At 41.7% G+C, this 22,850-nt stretch overlaps 2 protein-coding genes across 5 annotated transcripts in view; one reads left to right on the top strand and one right to left on the bottom strand.

Annotated features, from left to right (window-relative positions):
- Positions 1–3,387: 3,387 nt before the first annotated feature.
- Positions 3,388–14,400, bottom strand: LOC112221134 (synaptonemal complex central element protein 3). Of its 3 annotated transcripts, XM_042303300.1 has the most exons (4): positions 5,680–5,877; positions 5,352–5,416; positions 4,728–4,836; positions 3,388–4,508 (listed from the first exon to the last, which is right to left on the bottom strand). In XM_042303300.1, the coding sequence occupies exons 3-4, from the start codon at positions 4,834–4,836 to the stop codon at positions 4,336–4,338; spliced, it is 282 nt and encodes a 93-aa protein (XP_042159234.1). In that variant the 5' UTR covers positions 5,352–5,416; positions 5,680–5,877; the 3' UTR covers positions 3,388–4,335. The 3 variants fall into 3 exon arrangements, with proteins under 3 accessions (XP_042159234.1, XP_042159231.1, XP_042159233.1); XM_042303297.1 differs by lacking the exons at positions 5,352–5,416; positions 5,680–5,877 and adding an exon at positions 14,116–14,400; XM_042303299.1 differs by lacking the exon at positions 5,352–5,416 and having other exon boundaries at positions 5,680–6,075.
- Positions 13,527–22,850, top strand: part of LOC112220545 (MORC family CW-type zinc finger protein 3) — a 22,916-nt gene continuing 13,592 nt past the window's right edge. For both annotated transcript variants that reach the window (XM_042303296.1, XM_042303295.1), the window contains exons 1-6: positions 13,527–13,796; positions 13,948–14,020; positions 20,711–20,843; positions 21,236–21,456; positions 21,708–21,855; positions 22,444–22,606. In XM_042303296.1, the coding sequence (XP_042159230.1) occupies positions 13,719–13,796; positions 13,948–14,020; positions 20,711–20,843; positions 21,236–21,456; positions 21,708–21,855; positions 22,444–22,606 (816 nt within the window). In that variant the 5' untranslated portion in view covers positions 13,527–13,718. The remainder of the gene's footprint in view (positions 13,797–13,947; positions 14,021–20,710; positions 20,844–21,235; positions 21,457–21,707; positions 21,856–22,443; positions 22,607–22,850) is intronic.

The following is a 22,850-nucleotide window of genomic DNA, read 5'->3' as shown; positions in this document are numbered from 1 at the left end:
CTACTACAGTGTTTCTCAACCCTCTCCTTTATCTACTAGTGTTTCTCAACCCTCTCCTTTATCTACTAGTGTTTCTCAACCCTCTCCTTTATCTACTACAGTGTTTCTCAACCCTCTCCTTTATCTACTAGTGTTTCTCAACCCTCTCCTTTATCTACTACAGTCTTCCCCAACCCTCTCCTTTATCTATCTACTACAGTGTTTCTCAACCCTCTCCTTTATCTACTACATGTTCTCAACCCTCTCCTTTATCTACTACAGTCTTCCCCAACCCTCTCCTTTGTCTACTACAGTGTTTCTCAACTCACACCTTTATCTACTACAGTCTTCCCCAACCCTCTCCTTTATCTACTAGAGTTTCTCAACTCACTCCTTTATCTACTAGTTTCTCAACTCACTCCTTTATCTACTAGAGTTTCTCAACTCACTCCTTTATCTACTAGAGTTTCTCAACTCACTCCTTTATCTACTAGTGTTTCTCAACCCTCTCCTTTATCTACTAGTGTTTCTCAACCCTCTCCTTTATCTACTACAGTGTTTCTCAACCCTCTCCTTTATCTACTACAGTGTTTCTCAACCCTCTCCTTTATCTACTAGTGTTACTAAACCCTCTCCTAAAACTACTACAGTCTTCCCCAACCCTCTCCTTTATCTACTAGTGTTTTCAACCCTCTCCTTTATCTACTAGTGTTTCTCAACCCTCTCCTTTATCTACTACAGTGTTTCTCAACCCTCTCCTTTATCTACTATAGTCTTCCCCAACCCTCTCCTTTGTCTACTACAGTGTTTCTCAACCCTCTCCTTTATCTACTATAGTCTTCCCCAACCCTCTCCTTTGTCTACTACAGTGTTTCTCAACTCACTCCTTTATCTACTACAGTCTTCCCCAACCCTCTCCTTTATCTACTAGTGTTTCTCAACCCTCTCCTTTATCTACTAGTGTTTCTCAACCATCTCCTTTATCTACTAGTGTTTCTCTACCATCTCCTTTATCTACTAGTGTTACTAAACCCTCTCCTAAAACTACTACAGTCTTCCCCAACCCTCTCCTTTATCTACTACATGTTCTCAACCCTCTCCTTTATCTACTAGTGTTTCTCTACCATCTCCTTTATCTACTAGTGTTACTAAACCCTCTCCTAAAACTACTACAGTCTTCCCCAACCCTCTCCTTTATCTACTAGTGTTTCTCAACCCTCTCCTTTATCTACTAGTGTATAATCCATCCACCTGACAGATGTGGCATTTCAAGAAGCTGATTGAACAGCAAGATCATTACACAGATGCACCTTGTGCTGAGGACAATAAATTCCACTCTAAATGTGCACAATGCCACTGATGTCTCAAGTTGAGGGAGCGTGCAATTGGCATGTTGACTGCAGGAATGGCCACCAGAGCTGTTGCCAGATAATTCAATGTTTGTCTACCATAAACCAACGTCGTTTTAGAGATTTTGGCAGTCAGTCCATCCGGCGTCACAACCGCAGACCACGTGTAAACCACTCCAGCCCAGGACCTCCACATTCGGCTTCTTCACCTGCATGATTGTCTGAGACCAGCCACCAGACAGCTGATTAAACTGTGGGTTTGCACAACCTTAGAATTTCTGCACAAACTGTCCGAAACCACCACCCATCTGCGCACTTGACATCCTCACCAGGGTCTTGACCTGACTGCAGTTCAGCGTCGTAACCGACTTCAGTGGGCAAATGCTCAACTGTGATGGCCACTGGCATGCTGCAGAAGTGTGATCTTCAAGGATGAATCCGTTTCAACTGTACTGGGCAGATGACCGACAGAGTGTATGGCGTTGTGTGGGCGAGCGGTTTGCTCATGTCACTGTAGTGAACAGAGTTCCCCATAGTGGCAGTGGGGTTATGGAATGTGCAGGCATAAGCTACGGACAACAAACACAATTGCATTTTATCAATGGCAACTTGAATGCAGATACCGGGACGAGATCCATTGTCGTGCCATTCATCCACCGCCATCACCTCATGTTTCAGCATGATAATGCACAGCCCCATGTAGCAAGGATCTGGACACAATGCCTGGAAGCTGAAAATGTCCCAGTTCTTCCATGTCCTGTATACTCATCAGACATGTCACCCAAAGAGCATGTTTGGGGTGCTTTGGATCAATGTGTACAACAGCGTTTTCCAGTTCCCACCAATATCCAACAACTTCGCACAGCCTTTGAGTACAGTTACATGCACACAATAATGTGATTGTGGATAATCAGATTACTATAATAGTTTGATTAAAACGTTGACATGCTTTGCAAGAAGAACAATTCCCCTAATAATCCTGTTTGCATGGATACATCTGAAATCAGGCTACCTACCTGATGGCACTCTGATAAATGCAGAAAATCGGCAATCAAAAAAAACGTTCTACCACAGCAAACATGTTATTTTTGGTAAGCATACTCTGAGTTCGGACATATAACGTTTGTATGTGAAAACTACTTCGACTGCGCTACATTCAGTTGTTCCGAAATCACTTCACTCGCAATAAAGAGGGAAGCTCTCAGCTGGTGCTAGCACATGCGCAGATCAAATACACCACTGGAACACTGATAAAGGTGTGTACATGTCCTAATAATTCAAAAGATTGCTCAGAAAACCATTGGCATATGCTTACCTCAATTTTGACCTTACACTGATTAAGATAAGCAGAGTAAGGTGTTTACATGACTATTGCATAATCTGCCTACGTTATATGGGCATTGAATTTGTGAAGGCCAGGTAGGGGAGGAGATGGGGATAAATTACTTCTCTAAAGAGAGGCATATTGGATAAACCGCTTGTGCACTCTTGCCCATAATGAGGAATGTTATTTTTCTTGTTGTTTGTAGTGTTGTCAATAAGCCAAACACTTTGGGAATGACGTCATAATGTAATTGTATTGATTGTCTATGTATCTTTATTAGATTGTCTATGTATCTTTATTAGATTGTCATGTTTCCCCCACAGCCCTCTCTGTGTGAGGTCTTGTTGCTGAGACATAGTAACTGGAAGGTTGCAAGTTCAAATCCCCGAGCTGACAAGGTACATATCTGTCATGCTACAAATCTGTCATTCTGCCCCTGAACAAGGCAGTTAACCCACTGTTCCTAGGCTGTCATTGAAAATAAGAATTTGTTCTTAACTGACTTGCCTAGGTAAATACATTTTTTGAAATTGTTGTGTTTATATCATTTTGTTCAGCGTACATGAAGAATGAGATAAAGGCTTTAGAAACGGTAAGACTTATGTACAACTCTACAGTACCATGACTGCTGGGGGTACAACTAGGATGTGACTATCAATATGTAGAATGTCAACACGTGTATGCACATTTTACCAACTCCTTTTGGCATCCCAATAAACAAGCTGACAGTCAATATTCGCTATTCAAGTTTATCTTATTACTTGACCAAACCACAAATTCAGAACACAACACTAAAGCTAATTGAACACCCTGTCCAAAGGTACATAACACAAAACAATAACCTACATACAACAGCACCATACAACAGCCTGCTGCTCAGCTTAGACAGCATGCATTGTGGGGCAGTGGTTGCTGCTAGAGATGAGACTAGTCTACATATAACTGCAACAACATTGTAGACAAGCATACAGGATAGGACGCAGGCTACTATCTTTGGATTCAGGTCCATTTCAGAACATCAGATAATCCTGGTGAATCATTGCCAATCACATCTGTCAGTGGGATGGGGGTGGTATGTACAGGTCTAGGACACTTCATCCACATAACTTGGTTCAGCCCCTGTCCCAGTTCCTATCCCAGCCCCTGTCCCAGTTCCTATCCCAGCCCCTGTCCCAGTTCCTATCCCTGCCCCTGTCCCAGTTCCTATCCCTGCCCCTGTCCTAGTTCCTATCCCTGCCCCTGTCCTAGTTCCTATCCCATCCCCTGGTCTTTTCCCTGCCCCTGTCCCAGTTCCTATCCCATCCCCTGGTCCTTTCCCTGCCCCTGTCCCAGTTCCTATCCCATCCCCTGGTCCTTTTCCTGCCCCTGGTTCAGCCCCTGTCCCAGTTCCTATCCCATCCCCTAGTCCTTTTCCTGCCCCTGGTTCAGCCCCTGTCCCAGTTCCTATCCCATCCCCTCCCCTGGTCCTTTTCCTGCCCCTGGTTCAGCTCCTGTCCCAGTTCCTATCCCATCCCCTGGTCCTTTTCCTGCCCCTGTCCCAGTTCTTATCCCATCCTCTGGTCCTTTCCCTGCCCCTGTCCCAGTTCCTATCCCATCCCCTGGTCATTTCCCTGCCCCTGGTTCAGCCCCTGTCCCGGTTCCTATCCCATCCCCTGGTCATTTCCCTGCCCCTGTCCCGGGTTCCTATCCCATCCCCTGGTCCTTTCCCTGCCCCTGGTTCGGCTCCTGTTCCCCAGGGGAGCCACAGATGACAGCCCTGCAGCGGAGAAACTCTTCCTCCAGCCGACGAATGGAGTCCCCCAGATCAGGACTGGTTCGCTGCACCACCATGTCATAGGCCATCCACGTCAGCTGTACTGGGAAACCACAGGGGAGATGAGGGATAGGGCAGTTGGTGTCAGTATTGGGTCGTACAGAGTATGATTTAAAACACAAGGCGGAATTTAGATAATGGATGTGTGTAATTCCCTTTTCTAAATGTAATAAAAAAGGGTAGTAAATTGAATGGTGGTGGAGAGTTCTCAGAATAACAATAGGTACATCATACAGATGCTTAATAAAGCTAGTTACCATACCTGATATATTTTCCACGTCTTCAATCATTCTCTCTAAATCCTTGTTCAACTCCATCATCTCTTCGCCCCAGTCCTCTTGATGGTCGCAGGATGAAGGAGAAGCGGCCATCTACAAACCCCATATATTATCATTAAAATTCGAAACACTAACTAATAACGTTACTGTAATTGTTGCAACCAAAAGTAACCACACTGTAAATGATTCATGAACGTACCAAAATGATTGGTATAAATACGTTTTATTTTTTAAATAATTTTTATTTTCATTTCACATTCAAATACAATTACAAATTCAGTGCATTACGTTGTACATAACATGGATTCATAAAAACACGTATATGGTAAATAAGTATAAGGTATGGCCGTGGATAAACTAGTTAATACGTTTTCAAATCCGTTTTATTTTGGCGACATTTGATTGACAGGTCCATGTCGTTAGCTAGCTAAATTCCCTAGCTAACGATAGCTAGCTGACTGCAAACCGTTGCTAAAATGTATCCAAACAAATGAAGCAGTCTGTGAGATTGTATCAAGTTTGGTTTAAATAACACAATTTCGAGTACCTTAATAAAATAAGAATCTTCTTAGTTATGAATATTTAAAAATCTAGAAAAAAATACTTACAATGCTCTAGCTAGGAGTCTCTTCCTTTTGTCTTGGTTTGTTTGTTAGCAAAGATTGCGCGCGCACTGAGGAACACATTTGCGGATCGTCATGCCAATAAATAAATTATTACTTCGAACAATTTACTTAGTAAAAACATATTTTACTGGGAAAACTGCAGATATGAAAACTTTGCTCTGCTATAAAATCTCCCTCGAATTTTATTCTGTGGAAATTGTTAAAAGTAGTCCTTGTGCATAGTTATGTGGTTTGTTAAACTTTCAAATCAATGGTTTTTGTTTGGTATACAATTCAAAGTGATAAATGAGTCTCAGCATAATTCTGTTACCATGGAATTTCCCAGGGACAAATCGAACCCAGCCTGTCATGTGCTGGAGCCAATGGCCCATTAATTGATAAGCATTTGAAAGTGGATCGCCCAACAAAAAATCCTTATCCTTATATTCAATAATCTACGGGTTGTTCCACCTCAAAAAACACAAAAAAGAGGATTTCGACCCCCGCAATCTCAGATTGTTCGGAAATAATTTCTGTAGTTAGGATTAGCATTCCTGAAGCATGATTTTGTTTAAATATAATTTGATCTCTGAGAAATTATGCTAATTGATTGCACTCAAATTGACCATTTTAATTTATAGAATTCAGATAATATTCAATGAATATAGTACCCAACGTCTGATTTGGACCAAACATCTTCCTACCAATGAGTAAGACACGAAGGAATCCCCCCAAAATATACAAAAAACAGCCATGGACCCTCACACCAATCCCACCCCAACAACCAGTATTCAGTATCGGTTGGCTCTCTATGTTTGACAAGTAGTATGAAGCTGTGGCTTATAGTATTGCTTCTCCATACTATGTAATGTATGCCCATGTGAATCTGGAGATTTATTTTTTTCCCCTGTTCAGAGAAATTAGTAATTGGAGTTGAATGCTGCTCCAGTTTCAACTGTTCTGCCTGTGATTATTATTATTTGACCATGCTGGTCATTTATGAACATTTGAACATCTTGGCCATGTTCTGTTATAATCTTCACCTGGCACAGCCAGAAGAGGACTGGCCACCCCACATAGCCTGGTTCCTCTCTAGGTTTCTTCCTAGGTTTTGGCCTTTCTAGGGAGTTTTTCCTAGCCACCGTGCTTCTACACCTGCATTGCTTGCTGTTTGGGGTTTTAGACTGGGTTTCTGTACAGCACGTTGAGATATCAGCTGATGTACGAAGGGCTATATAAATACATTTGATTTGATTTGATATTTACCATAAAGTAGGGTGAAAATGCAAGGTTCTGACTACTAGATGACACTGATCCTTTGCAACTTTGGGTAGAAAACCGATAGATTTGTCTGAATATGAAAATACACTACATGACCAAAAGTATGTGGACGCCTACTCGTCAAACACCTCATTTCAAAATCATGGGCATGAATATAGAGTTGGTACCCCCTTTGCTGCTATAACACCTTCCACTCTTCTGGGAAGGCTTTCCACTAGATCAGGGTTCCCCAACTGGTGGCCCGCGGGTTAAATTGTTTAATTTAATTTAAAAACTCCAGGAAATGAGCTCCAAATGATTTTAATTTAAGAACTCTGTTCCCACGTATTCCCACACATAAAAGAGAGACAAGCGATTGTATACAAACGTAAGTAAAGTTTGAAATGATTATGTTTTAGTCAAACATATCTGTTTGGGCTTCTTGCTGTCAATATGCAGTCTACAAACTATTTGTAATTTTAAACTGGGTGGTTCGAGCCCTGAATGCTGATTGGCTGACAGCCGTGGTATGTCAGTCCGTATACCACGGGTATGCCAAAACATTTATTTTTACTGCTCTAATTAGGTTGGCAAACAGTATATAATAGCAACAAGGTACCTTGGAGGTTTGTGGTATATGGCCAGTATACCACAGATAAGGGCTTTGACGGTGCCATGTTTAAAGTCACTGAACTCTTAAGTAAGGCCGGCCATTCTTCTGCCAATGTTTACCAATAGAGATTGCATGGCTGTGTGCAAGATTTTATACACCTGTCAGCAATGGGGGAGGCTGAAATAGCTGAATCCACTAATTTGAAGGGATGTCCACATACTTTTTTATATACAGTGCATTCGGAATGTATTCAGACCCCTTCCCTTTTACCACATTTTGTTACTTTACAGCTTTATTCTAATAATAACAAAGCGAAAACAGGTTTCTAGAAATTAGCGCAAAATTTATTACAAAAAATACAGAAATACCTTATTTACGTAAGTATTCAGACCCTTTGCTGTGAGACTTGAAATTGTGCTCAGGTGCATCCTGTTTCCATTGATCATCCTTAAAATGTTTCAACAACTTGATTGGAGTCGTCCTGTGGTAAAATAAATTGATTGGACATGATTTGGAAAGGCACACACCTGTCTATATAAGGTCCCACAGTTGACAGTGCATGTCAGAGCAATCGGGGGAGAAGGGCCTTGGTCAGGGAGGTGACGAAGAACCTGATGGCCACAATGACAGAGCTCCAGAGTTCCTCTGTGGAGATGGGAGAACTTTCCAGAAGGAAAACCATCTCTGCAGCAGACGGAAGCCACTCCTCAGGAAAAGGCACATGACAGCCCACTTGGAGTTTGCCAAAAGGCACCTAAAAGTCTCTCAGACCATGAGAAACAAGATTCTCTGGTCTAATAAAACCAAGATTTAACTATTTGGCCTGAATGCCAAGCGTCACGTCTGGAGGAAACTTGGCACCATCCCTACGGTGAAGCATGGTGGTGGAAGCATCATGCTGTGGGAATGTTTATCAGCGGCACGGACTGGGAGACTAGTCAGGATTGAGGGAAAGATGAACGGAGCAAGGTCAAATCAAATCAAATCAAAGCACTTCCGTACAAAGAGATCCTTGATGAAAGTGCTCAGGACCTCAGACTAGGGTGAAGGGTCACCTTCCAACAGACAACGACCCTAAGCACACAGCCATGAAAACGCAGGAGTGGCTCTGAATGTACTTGAGTAGTCCAGTCAGAGCCCGGACTTGAACCCAATCAAACATCTCTGAAGAGATGTGAAAATTGCTGTGCAGCGACGCTCCCCATCCAACCTGACAGAGCTTGAGAGGATCTGCAGAGAAGAATAGGAGAAACTCCCCAAATACAGATGTGCCAAGCTTGTAATGTTATACCCAAGAAGACTCGAGGCTGTAATCGCTGCCAAAGGTGCTTCAGCACAGTGCTGAGTAAAGGATCTGAATACCTTTTTTTTACCCCTTTTAAACCCAATTTCGTAATATGCAATTGGTTGTTACATCGCTGCAACTCCCGTATGGACGGCAAAGGTCGAGAGCCATGCGTCCTCCGACACACGATCCCGCAAAGCCGCACTACTTCTTGACAAACGCCTCGCTAAACCCGGAAACCAGCCACACCAATGCGTCGACCGAAGTCAGCACGCATGCCCACCACAAGTAGTAACTAAAGTACGATGGGACAAGAACATGCCAGCCAAATCCTCCCCTAACCCGGACGATGCTGGGACAATTGTGCACTGCCTCATGGGTCTCCCGGTCGCGGCCGGGTGAGACACAGCCTGGGATTGAACCCGGGTCTGCTGTAGTGCCTTATACCGCTGCACCACTCGGGAGGCCCCTGTTTTACTTTGAATAAATTACTAACATTTCTAAAAAAATATTTTTGCTTTGTCATTATGGGGTATCGTGTGTAAATTGATGAAGGAAAAAACGGATTTCATCCATTTTAGAATAAGGCTGTAATGTAACAACATTTGGAAAAAGTCAAGGGGACTGAATACTTTCAGAATGCACTGTAAATGTTAGTTACATGCAATATGCTTTGTGGACTTCACCAGACAGAGGTTGCTCTCCAGTTTTGTGATGAAACAAAGGTGTGGTTGTATTTATTCAGCTACGGTGTCTTCTTATTGTCTTGACCTATATATCACAGTCGCAAGGCATATGAACTAACCGGTTATAGAGCAAACAGTGTAATTATCACAACAAATAGGTTGTAAAATGGCTTTTTCTGTCTTCCCTAGTGATTGTACCCGCTACTGATTGTGTGGTCATCCTCACGGTTCATGCCAGTCCCCCATGAAAGCAATTCAGTTTGTCCATCTCTTAGCAACCTAATTCTTCAAACCAACTCTACTTGAATAGTCCAACAAGTGGCTGCTCTCTAATGCGATCCCTATGGTGCAATTCTCATATAAAGACTTTTCCTACAAGCCCAAAACTTTGATGGAAAAATGGGCTAGGGACTCAAATATTGTGACAACTTTAATAGAACCCAGCACCCTTACCATGCACAAAATACTATACCGTGTGTGTTTGGGAATTTTACCATTGAAGACCCTTAGACACCATAACATTGAAACCATTACAACTACTGTAGCTTAAAGCTGCCGGCATACTAGGTTCTGTTTGCTCCTAGCAGAACAAGGTAGGCAAAGAAAATGTCTGTGCCTCGCATACTCCCTGAAAAGACCTTCGCTTGAAATATTTGAAAAAACAGCAACATTACTGTTTGTTCCTATTGAGATGCCATAGCAACAACATAGCCAGTATACAGTACACTGCCTCATAATCAAGAAATCTTTAATTAATGCAGAGGTCTTAATCACGTAATTTTTACATCTAACTAAGATGTTTTGTGCTGTATTTCTCATGTGAAAAACTGCATGAAAACTAGTCGTCTCTCATTGAATGACAGCAAACACTTGAGGTAGTGCACTTCAGCTACCGAACTTCGAATTGCCCCAGGAAAAATTTTTATGTACACGAACAGCGGAAAAAGCCCTGTGGAACACTAAAATTAACAAAAGCGTCATAATATATGCTCAAACTGTTTTGACTAGGAAGAATGTGTGGTTAATTTCTTCACCAAGAATAATCTAACAATACCTAATCCAGACTGTGAAGGGACTAACCACACACAAAGGGGGGACAAACTGAATTGCTTTCATGGAGGACAAGCTTGAATTGTGAGGACGATTTGATGTCCTACCCAAAGTTGCAAAGGAAATGTTGTGATGTATTTAATAAACACATGAGACTAGGGCCGGTTTCCCAAAAGCATCATCTTAAGGCTAAATGCATTGTTGAACAATAGGATCCCATTGTTCTAAGATTAATTTAGCCTTAACCTTAAGATGCTTTAAGGAAACCAGGCACAGCAAAATGGATAAAAGTGTGGTGATATTGAATTGTTTTATTTAATATTTTATTTCACCTTTATTTAACCAGGTAGGCCAGTTGAGAACAAGTTCTCATTTACAACTGCGACCTGGCCAACATAAAGCAAAGCAGTGCGACACAAACAACACAGAGTTACACATGGGATAAACAAACGTACAGTCAATAACACAATATATAGCAGGAACAGCGGCATCTACTGGTCAACACCTGGTCCTATCACACTACTTTATGGTAAATAAAGCAAGTGACTTCAATTAGTTATTGAAAAACACATTACCAGATTCACAGGGAAGACATTACATAGTATGGAGAAGAAATACTCCAAGCCGCAGCTTCATACTATTTGTCAAACATAGAGAAATGATACTGTATACTGTTTGTTGGGGTTGGATTGGCATGGGGTGTCAGGGTCCGTGGGTGTCTTTAGACTGTTTTTGGGGGATTCGTCATACTCATTTGTAGGAAGAAGTTTGTTCCAAATTGGACGTTGGTACTATATTTATTTAATATTATCTGAATCCCATACATTTTAAATAGCCAATTTCGATGCAATCAAATTTCTTGGAGACTTAATAACATTTCAACAAAATAATGTTTCAGGAATGCCAATCTTGCCTTTCTAACTACAGAAACAATTTCAGAACAATCTGATGGTGGGTGTCATGGCTTGCTGAAATGACATGGAACACCTCATACAGAGCATTCAGAAAGTATTCACGCCGTTTGACTTATTCCACATATTGTTAAGTTGCAGCCTTATTCTAAAATGGAGTAAATTGTATTTTTTCCACATCAATCCACACACAATACCCCATAATGACAAAGCAAAAACAGATTTTTAGACATTTTTTAAGAAAGAAAAAAATAATAATATATATATATATATATATATATATATATATATATATATATATATATATATATATATATATATATATTACATAAGTGTTTACTCAGTACTTTGTTGAAGCACCTTTGGCAGTGATTACAGCCTTGAGTATTCTTGGGTATAAAGTTACAAGCTTGGCACACCTGTATTTGGAGGATTATCCCATTCTTCTCTGCAGATTCTCTCAAGCTCTGTTAGGTTGGACGGGGATTTTCGCTGCACAGCTATTTTCAGGTCTCTCCAGAGATGTTCGATCTGGTTCAAGTCCGGGCTCTGGCTGGGCCACTCCAGGACATTCAGAGACTTTTCCAGAAGCAACTCCTGCGTTGTCTTGGCTGTGTGCTTAGAGCCATTGTCCTGTTGAAGGTGAACCTTCACCTCAGTCTGAGGTCCTGAGTGCTCTGGAGCAGGTTTTCATCAAGGATCTCTCTGTACTTTGCTTGGTTCATCTTTCCCTCAATCCCGACTAGTCTCCCAGTCCCTGCCGCTGAAAAACATCCCCAAAGCATGATGCTGCCACCACCATGCTTCACTGTAGGGATGGTGCCAGGTTTCCTCCAGACGTGACGCTTGGCCCTTAGGCCAAAGAGTTCAATCTTGGTTTCATCAGACAAGAGAATCTTGTTTCTCATGGTCTGAGAGTCGTTCGGTGCCATTCTACCATAAAGGCCTGATTGGTGGTGCTGCAGAGATGGTTGTCCTTCTGAAAGGTTCTCCTATCTCCAAGGACGAACTCTGGAGTTCTGTCAGAGTGACCATTGGGTTCTTGGTCACCTCCCTGACCTCGGCCCTTCTCCCCTGATTGCTCAGTTTGGCCGGGCGGCCAGCTCTTGGAAGAGTCTTGGTGGTTCCAAACTTCTTCCATTTAAGAATGATGGAGGCCACTGTGTTTTTGGGGTCCTTCAATGCTGCACACATTTTTTTGGTACCCTTCCCCAGATCTGTGCCTCGACGCGATCAAATCTCGGCGCTCTACAGACAATTCCTTCAACCTCATGGCTTGTTTTTTTGCTGTGACATACACGGTCAACTGTGGGACCTTATATAGACAGGTGTGTGCCTTTCCAAATCATGTCCAATCAATTGAATTTACCACAGGTGGAAGTTGTAGAAACATCTCAAGGGTGATCAATGGAAACAAGATGCACCTGAGCTCAATTTAGAGTCTCATAGCAAAGGGTCTGAATACTTATGTAAATAAGGTATTTCTGTTTTTATTTTTTATACATTTGAAAAAAAAATCTAAAAAGCTGTTCTCGCTTTGTCATTATGGGATATTGTGTGTAGATTGATGAGGAAAATGTTTTATTTTAGAATAAGACTGTAATGTAACAAAATGTGGAAAAAGGGAAGTGGTCTGAATACTTTCTGAATGCACTGTATATGAAATTGGACAATGTTTTAATGTCTGTAAAACAGTTATTCCATTCAAATGTGAGATATTTTGGCAATGCGGCTATTATTTTCAATGTGATCATTTTATCCAGAGACCCTGCTTTAAGGGATCTCCTGAATGTTATCTGAGGCCCCTGGGGGTCCTATACGCCCACTTGTTGTGTGAATCGCTGGACTAGAGGAAGTTGTTTGTATGGCTGAATGGTGCAACATTCTGTGGTCTGTTTCAATACCCAGGAGATAAAACTGTAAGGTCAAGGTTCAATGTCCACTAGACTAGAACACACAGCCCTGGTTTTGTTTGTACAAACCAAACTCACCTTTATTTTAAAAAGGCAGATTTAAAAAACTACTTCTGTGCGGCACTAGGGGCGTAGTGTGGGGTTTCCGTCACTACACTATTAGTTTCAGACCACACCAACACTTACTACTTTGGCACTCTCATTGTCGATAGAAGTTGTTATTCTATTCTGCGAAGGCTTTTCTGAACTTTGAAACCATACGTTAAAACACCGGGGGGGAAAAGCAGGTGCACCACCTTGCAACTCCCCGGGGGATTAGCTGTGTGGTTACTGTTAGGGTTATTTAAAACATTTTTAAAACAAATTGTCGAAATGGGCGTGGTTTATGACCATGTGGTAGAAGCTAGTGACGACCTCCCCCGGTGGGCTGAACAGATGCCGCGTGTATGTACTAGTCGGAACTATGAAACTCTAACATTTCCGACGTGCTATCTGGTTGAACAGGACCCTGGTATGACTAGGATAGCAAGTCGTACATTTCAGAGTTTCCTAGTTCCGGCTAGAATGTGAACGCGGCAAGACAGACCTGCGCGTGTGGCCTGTCGCTACTCACTACGTAGGCACAGAGTTTAAACTCTACTGTCTTTGACGTATGTGTCGTTTGCCTGCAACTGGCTTTCACTGTAAAAACATGGCGAGGCTTAGCGAGCATGGGATTCGTCTCAGTTCCGTATGTATTTTTTAAATCAGTTATTTATTGTACAAAAACGGGTTATGAGCTATTGCATTTGTATTCGTTATTATAGTCTATATTGGTTGCTGACGTTTTGTTTTTATTATAAAGAAAATTACTAAATATCGAAGTTGTTGTTTTTTTGCAGATGAGTCCGTCCTTCCTGAATAGTAATTCAACAAGTCATACGTGGCCTTTCAGCGCAGTTGCAGAACTAATAGGTAACAGACAACTTTAATTTTGATACTTTCTGTGTTTTCATTTCCCCTTCTGCTGGAGGTAGGAACGTTGCAAATGTGTGTGCGTAAAAACTTACTGGTGACATGGCTTCCGCGTTAAAAAAAAAAATACTATAGACGCCATGTCTGTGGTGCGCGCTCTTCATCGACAGTCTATCATCCACCTGTTCTTTTCCCATCGCAATATGTGTCGCATATACTTAACTTTAGTTATAAAATGGAAGTATAATAAATGAAGTGCCATAACTTGGAGGAAAAAGTTCTGCCTACAGTAACTTGTATGACATGACGTCGCTTGCCAGGCATGCAGAACATATTTTTCTCGACGCAGTATCAACACCGTAACACCACTTGTAATGCGCGTAGAATGTTTTATTTCCTGTTTGTTTTTATCTGTAGATGTGTTTCAACCAGTCAGCGCTGAGAAACCTCCACTCTGTGCATGATCATTGGTTTCATTGGTTGGAATTGGCAAGTTGGTTGGTGCCGTGTGCATTGTCTGTTGGTTTGTAAAAGCCTACGATTTGCATGCTTGGAATAACCCCAAGTGAGGTGTATACTGGAGACTTGCATTTGGTTAAAATACGCTGTTCTTGACTTGGGCAGGATCTCGTGTAGCTGAGTACCAGCACCTCACATTTGCTACTGCTTGAGCTCCTGTTCCTCTTAGAATATTAGCTCCAAAGTATTGTGGAGCTCCTGCACCTGAATATAAACAGTACCGGCACCTACTTTAGTCAAGCACTGAAGATACATACTGGGCTTGTTTGGAGCAGATCACTTTTGTCAAGTTGTTGGTCACCACCTTCCAAAGTGTGTTGCGTTATGGGGATAAAAATGGTCTGCCTACATGAGGATAGCTTATACTTTACAAAAACCACGTAACCAATGGTCATGAAGTTGTCTGCAGTCGCCTGCAAATTTCCGCAGTTGCTCTTCAACTTCATCCTGCAGCCATCACCTGAATTGTGGAAGGCAATTGTCAACTAATCATTAGGATGTTTTTGTTTGACCCACACAAACGTGACCAAAGAAGTAACTAAACAGGAACTAACTTTGCTGCGATTCTTGTATAGTTGAACATGATATTTGAGTCTCTCTTTCACCAATTGTTAGTACAATGTACACCTATATTTACAGTTTTTGAGTGTGTGATATGGGGATTGGTGATGTATTTATTTTGACATTACATATAACCTTTTAGAAACCATGGCAACACTGACATGTTGCACCGAGCCTTCCTGTTGCAAAACCACATCCGTGTCCGACTTTCGGCTCCCCCACTTCTCAACTCAAACAAGCCCATTGTGTTGTGACTTTGATTAAAGGCCCAATGCAGCTGTTTTTATATCAATATGAAATCATTTCTGTGTAACAATTAAGTACCTTACTGTAATAGATTTCCATTAAAATAGGCTAAAATAGTTTTAACTATTTCTCAAGAAAGATTTTTGTTAGGACTGTCGGAGTGGTCTGAATGGAGAGGGAACACTGAAAACTAGTTATTGGCAGAGAGGTTTGAAATGCTCTTGGTTATTTGTCTATTAACCAATTTACCGCCTGGAGATGTTTCAAGTTTTGTCACATACACAAATACAGTGAAATGCATTTCTTACAAACTCAAAACCCAGCAATTCAATAACAATGTAATAATAGGAAAATAAATATAAGAAATATGAAGATCACAAGTAAGTGTATATATAGGGCCAGTTCCAATACCATATTTACAATGTGCATGGATACTGCAGTGATGGAGGTAGATATGTCTAGGGGTAAGGTGACTATGCGACAAGTATCCTAGTGGTTAAGAGCATTGGGCCAGTAACAGAAAGGTTGCTGGTTTGAATCCCCGAGCCGATTATATGAAAAATCTGTCTGTGCCCTTGGGCAATACACTTAACCCTAATCGCTCCTGTAAGTCGCTCTGGACAAGAGCGTCTGCTAAATGACAAATGTAAACGTGACTAGGCAACAGGATATAAGATACAGTTGAAGTCAGAAGTTTACATACACCTTAGCCAAATACATTTAAACAAATACATTTAAACTCAGTTTTTCATAATTCTTGACATTGAATCCTAGTAAAAATTCCCTGTCTTCGCTCAGTTAGGATCACCATTTATTTTGAGAATGTGAAATGTCAGAATAATAGAACAATTATTTATTTCAGCTTTTATTTATTTCATCACATTCCCAGTGGGTCAGAAATTTACATACACTCAATTAGTATTTGGTAGCATTGTTTAAATTGTTTAACTTGGGTCAAACATTTCAGGTAACCTTCAACAAGCTTCCCACAATAAGTTGGGTGCATTTTGGCCCATTCCTCCTGACAGAGCTGGTGTAACTGAGTCAGGTTTGTGGGCCTCCTTGCTCGCTCACATTTTTTCAGTTCTGCCCACAAGGTCAGGGCTTTGTTATTGCCACTCTAATACCTTGACTTTGTTGTCCTTAAGCCATTTTGCCACATCTTTGGAGTATGCTTTGGGTCATTGTCCAGTTGGAAGACCCATTTGCAACCAAGCTTTAACTTTCTGACTGATGTCTTGATGTTGCTTCAATATATCCACATAATTTTCCTACCTCATGATGCCATCTATTTTGTGAAGTGCACCAGCCCCTCCTACAGCAAAGCACCCCCACAACATGATGCTGCCACCCCTGTGCTTCACAGTTGGGATGGTGTTATTTGGCTTGCAAGCCTCCCCCCTTTTCCTCCAAACATAACAATGGTCATTATGGCCAAACAGTTATATTTTTGTTTAATCAGACCAGAGGACATTTCTCCAAAAAGTATGATCTTTGTCCTCATGTGCAGTTGCAAACCGTAGTCTGGCTTTTTATGGCGGTTTTGGAGCAATGGCTTCTTCCTTGCTGAGCGGCCTTACAGGTTATGTCGATATAGAACTTGTTTTACTGTGGTAATAGATACTTTTGTACCTGTTTCCTCCAGCATCTTCACAAGGTCCTTTGCTGTTGTTCTGACGTCTCCTTCCTGAGCAGTATGACAGCTGCGTGGTCCCATGGTGTTTATACTTGTGTACTATTGTTTGCACAGATGAACGTGGTACCTTCAGGCATTTGGAATTGCTCCCAAGGATGAAATAGACTTGTGGAGGTCGACAATTGTTTTTCTGAGGTCTTGGCTGATTTCTTTTGATTTTCCCATGATGTCAAGCAAAGAGGCACTAAGTTTGAAGGTAGGCCTTGAAATACATCCACAGGTACACCTCCAATTGACTCAAATGATGTCAATTAGCCTATCAGAAGCTTCTAAAGCCATGACATCATTTTCTGGAATTTTCCAAGCTTTAAAGGCACAGTCAAATTAGTGTATGTAAACTTTTGACCCACTGGAATTGTGATACAATGAATTATAAGTGAAATAACATGTCTGTAAACAGTTGTTGGAAAAATTACCTGTCATACACAAAGTAGATGTCCTAACCGACTTGCCAAAACTATAGTTTTATTAACAAAACATTTGTGAGTGGTTGAAAAACTAGTTTTAATGACTCCAACCTAAGTGTATGTAAACCTCTGTCTTCAACTGTAAACAGAGTAGCAGCAGCTTGTATGTGTCTGCGTTTTGTGTAGAGTCAGTATTAGAGGTCGACCGATTATGATTTTTAACGCCGATCCCGATTAATCGGCCGATTTAAAAAAAATAAATAAATAAAAAAAATAATAAAAATTTTTTTTTTATATTTATTTACTTTTTCTTTTTTTAAGTATTTGTAATAATGACAATTACAACAATACTGAATTAACACTTATTTTAACTTTGATATAATACATCAATGAAATCAATTTAGCCTCAAGTAGATAATGAAACATGTTCAATTTGGTTTAAATAATGCCAAAACAAAGTGTTGGAGAAGAACGTAAAAGTGCAATATGTGCTATGTAAGAAAGCTAACGTTTTAGTTCCTTGCTCAGAACATCAGAACATATGAAAGCTGGTGGTTCCTTTTAACATTAGTCTTCAATATTCCCAGGTAAGCAGTTTTAGGTTGTAGTTATTATAGTACTATTTCCCTCTTTACCATTTGTATTTCATTGACCTTTGACTATTGGATGTTCTTATATGCACTTTAGTATTGCCAGTGTAACAGTATAGCTTCCGTCCCTCTCCTCGCTACTCCCTGGGCTCGAACCAGCAACACAACGACAACAGCCACCACATCGAAGCGTTACCCATGCAGAGCAAGGGAAACAACCACCCCAAGGCTCAGAGCGAGTGAAGTTTGAAACGCTATTAGCGCGCGCTAACTAGCCAGCCATTTCACTTCGGTCACACCAGCCTCATCTCGGGAGTTGATAGGTTTGAAGTCATAAACAGCGCAATGCTTGACGCACGCACAAGGAAGAGCTGCTGACAAAACGCAGGAAAGTGCTGTTTGATGAATGTTTACGCGCCTGCTTCTGCCAACCACCGCTCAGTCAGATACTTGCATGCTCAGTCATATATGCAACACAGGACACGCTAGATAATATCTAGTAATATCATCAACCATGTGTAGTTAACTAGTGATTATGATTGAATGTTTTTTATAAGATAAGCTTAATGCTAGCTAGCAACTTACCTTGGCTTACTGCATTTGCGTAACACTCCTTGTGGAGTGCAACGAGAGAGAGGCAGGTCGTTATTGCGTTGGTCTAGTTAACTGTAAGGTTGCAAGATTGGATCCCCCGAGCTGACAAAGTGAAAATCTGTCTTTCTGCCCCTGAACGAGGCAGTTAACCCACCGTTCCTAGGCCGTCATTGAAAATAAGAATGTGTTCTTAACTGACTTGCCTAGTTAAAGGTGTAAAAAAAATATATATATATATAAAATCGGTACCCAAAAATACCGATTGAAATCTGCCCTAATTAATCCGTCGACCTCTAGTCAGTATAAATGTATGTGAAAATTGAGTGTGTGTGTGTGTGATTGTGTAGGGCCCTGTGACTGCGAAAAAACAAAAGATCAATCAAGATTCAAGGTTAACTCGGTCTGTGTAGCTATTTATCAATCTTGTTGATAAACACACTGCACGTGTGTTTGCATAATTTTAAGTCTTTAATGATTTGGACACCGAGGACTTTGAAGCTTTTGACATGCCCGTTTCCTGTAGTCCACGATCAGCTCCTTGGTCTTACTGACGTTGAGGGAGAGGTTGTTGTTCTGGCACCGCACTGCCAGGTCACTGTCCTCCCTGTAGGCTGACTCATGTCGTCAGCAAACTTGATGGAGTTGTGCGTGGCCACGCAGTCTTGGGTAACCGCAAATACAGGAAGGAACTAAGCACACACCCCTGTGGGGACAGGAATGATGGTGGTCATCTTAAAACGTGGTGATTACAGACTGGGACAAGGAGAGGTTGGAAAAGACCGTGAATATGCCTGCCAGCTCTTCTGTGCATGCTCTGACAACGTGTCCTGGAATATTGTCGGGCCTTGTGGGTGTTGACCTGATTTAAAAACCTTTCTCACGTCGGCCTCAGAGAACGAGATCACCCAATAAAATGCATTGAGTTCGTCTGGTATAGAGGCAGCGTCAGGCAGATCACGGTTGGGTCTTCCTTTGTAATCCGTAATGGACTGTAGCCCTTGCCGCGGGTGGCGGAGCCTGTGTAATATGATTCCAGCTTATTCCTATGTCACCATGGAAAGCCAAAACTCCTGCCCTTGCTGACAAGAAGTTCCTGTGTAGATTGTATTTTCAACCAGCAACTATCAGGAAATAACACTGATCACATTTGTTAACACTTTTACAGTGTTTGTTTCATCAGCTGTTGCACAATATGATATAAAACACAGGAAAATATCATTTGGACTGCACAAGGCCTTTTAAGAATATAATAGATAGCAGTTCACCTACTTCACACCTTCTGGTTAAGCTATAGCAGGGTTTCCCAAACTGGGAAATAATTACAGTACACCCCTGCTTCAGGATAACTTGGTCAGCTGATTTTAATAATTACAGTACACCCCTGCTTCAGGATAACTTGGTCAACTGATTTTAATAATTACAGTACACCCCTGCTTCAGGATAACTTGGTCAGCTGATTTTAATAATTACAGTACACCCCTGCTTCAGGATAACTTGGTCAGCTGATTTTAATAATTACAGTACACCCCTGCTTCAGGATAACTTGGTCAGCTGATTTTAATAATTACAGTACACCCCTGCTTCAGGATAACTTGGTCAGCTGATTTGAATAATTACAGTACACCCCTGCTTCAGGATAACTTGGTCAGCTGATTTGAATAATTACAGTACACCCCTGCTTCAGGATAACTTGGTCAACTGATTTGAATAATTACAGTACACCCCTGCTTCAGGATAACTTGGTCAACTGATTTGAATAATTACAGTACACCCCTGCTTCAGGATAACTTGGTCAGCTGATTTGAATAATTACAGTACACCCCTGCTTCAGGATAACTTGGTCAGCTGATTTGAATAATTACAGTACACCCCTGCTTCAGGATAACTTGGTCAACTGATTTGAATAATTACAGTACACCCCTGCTTCAGGATAACTTGGTCAGCTGATTTGAATAATTACAGTACACCCCTGTGAAGCACTGTGTGATGTTTACAACTTGTTCTACAACAGTTTTTCATGTAGAAATGGCTTTATAGATGCATTTAATGATTGATTGACTGATTTTGTGCTGTGTAGATAATGCATCAGACCCGGGAGTGACAGCCAGGCAGATCTGGATAGATGTGGTGGAGGAGCAACAGCAGCTCTGTCTGTCCTTCACTGACAATGGCAGCGGCATGACCCCCAACAAACTGCACAAGATGCTCAGGTGAGAAACACACATGCATACGGTTGTCTATACACACACACACACACACACACTGCTGTTTGATCGTCCATGTTGCAGCCTCTATACACACACGCACACACACACACTGCTATGTGAACTGTTATACTGTAATTAACCATACATAAACAACATGAGTTACTAACACATAACAGTCCCTTTTCTTTCATTCACACCATTCTTTTCTCACGCTCACTCTCCCTCTCTCTCACATAAACACGTGAAAACACACACAATTGTTCTCTTTCTCCCCCTCATTCTATATCACAAACACACATCCTACACACACACACTTTCTCTCTTCACACCAATACAGACACACCTCTCCAACTTACGATGCAATCTCACCCCACCCCTTCTCTTTGTCTGTTCAGTTTTGGTTTCACAGAGAAAGGTTCTGGTAAGGGAAGCCACCAGGCCATCGGTGTCTATGGAAACGGCTTTAAGTCTGGCTCCATGCGTCTGGGTCGTGACGCTCTGATCTTCACTAAGAACGGAGGCTGTTTGACCGTCGGCATGCTGTCCCAGAGCTACTTACAGGCTATAAAGGCACAGGCTGTCATCGTCCCCATAGTGCCCTTCAACCAACAGACCAATATCCTTACACAGAGAGAGGGGGAGAGAGGACCCAATGCAGTACCATTGATGCTTTGGAAATGTTTCCAAAATGTTTGTCATGCCAATAAAGCAATTGAAGTTGAGAGCGAGGATGAGAGACAGAGAGGAAGAGAGAGTATATGCATGTGTGTGTATTATAAAGAGTGAAATAAAAGGTGTTTGTGTGTGCATCTGTGTGCTTGCCTGTGTGTGTGTGTATCCTGGTTGCTCTCCTTAACTATGTTTTACAGATGCTGGTAGTGACTGAGGACTCTGAGGCCAGTCTGAATGCCATCCTGACCCACTCTCTGATCCACACCCAGCAGGAGCTGCTGCAGCACTTTGACTCCATCCTGTCCAAGAAGGGCACCAAGATCCTCATCTGGAACATACGCAGGTCAAGATGCACACCCATATGTAACCAGTGTGAAATGGCTAGCAGTTAACGCTGCGCCCTAGTAGCTTTTCCATCTGTGACGTCACTTGCTGAGAGACCTTGCAGTAGTTGTTTCCCTTGCCTCTTTTGTGGTGCGATGGGTAATGATTCTTCGAGGGTGACTGCTGTCGTTGTATTCAGAGAGTCCCTGCTTCAAGCCCAGGTTGGGTCGAGGAGAGGGATGGAAGCGAAACTTACACACATTTGTTAGTAATGAAACCGTATTGGGTATCATCTCAGAAAGCAGAAGGGATCAGTGGCCCATTAAAGATTAATTACAGATAAGTATTTGATAATTGGGGCGGCAGGGTAGCCTAGTGGAGCGTTGGACTAGTAACCGGAAGGTTGCAAGTTCAAATCCCCGAGCTGACAAGGTACAAATCTGTCGTTCTGCCCCTGAACAGGCAGTTAACCCACTGTTCCTAGGCCGTCATTGAAAATAAGAATTTGTTCTTAACTGACTTGCCTAGTTAAATAAAGGTAAAATAATAATAATTCTATGAAGAAGGAAGCTGACACGAGTAATGAGTTCTACAATATCACGTACAGGAACAAAGATGGTAAGCCGGAGCTGGATTTCGAGATTGATGAGTTTGACATCCGGATTCCAGAGATCCACTCAGAGGAGACCAAGACTAGAGGCAGGAAGAAGAGCTTTCCTGGACCGCAGAGGAATGACCACACCATCCCAGAGATGGACTACTCCCTGAGGGTGAGTGTTAACTAAGAAAATATGAAGTGATGTATTACAATGAGAGTAAGTGATGAGAGATCAGTTAGGATGGTTAAGAGAAAGTTCACTGTCAACTTTTCAGTCACTTTGCAACTCTATTCACCAGAGGATTGTGACCTTGAATGCAGCATAGCCATACAGAGTGATAAAGGAAGGTTTGATGATTTGAATAGAATTCTGAACAGGAAGTCCCCTCCTCAAAAATGTCAAAAAATTTTTTTGC

Source organism: Oncorhynchus tshawytscha, linkage group LG21, assembly GCF_018296145.1.
Source record: "Oncorhynchus tshawytscha isolate Ot180627B linkage group LG21, Otsh_v2.0, whole genome shotgun sequence".
NCBI lineage: Eukaryota > Metazoa > Chordata > Actinopteri > Salmoniformes > Salmonidae > Oncorhynchus > Oncorhynchus tshawytscha.
The sequence above is the reverse complement of the archived record's forward strand: the minus strand, read 5'-3'. Positions and strand labels throughout refer to the sequence as shown.

Coding starts and splice junctions, on each gene's coding strand:
- LOC112221134 (XM_042303297.1), bottom strand. CDS start 14,217: ATGGGAAAAGAACAGGTGGATGATAGACTGTCGATGAAGAGCGCGCAC. Junction 4,837..14,115: donor ACGCGGAAGCCATGTCACCA/GTAAGTTTTTAC, acceptor TGGGGTTTGTAG/ATGGCCGCTTCTCCTTCATC. Junction 4,509..4,727: donor AGACGTGGAAAATATATCAG/GTATGGTAACTA, acceptor GTGGTTTCCCAG/TACAGCTGACGTGGATGGCC.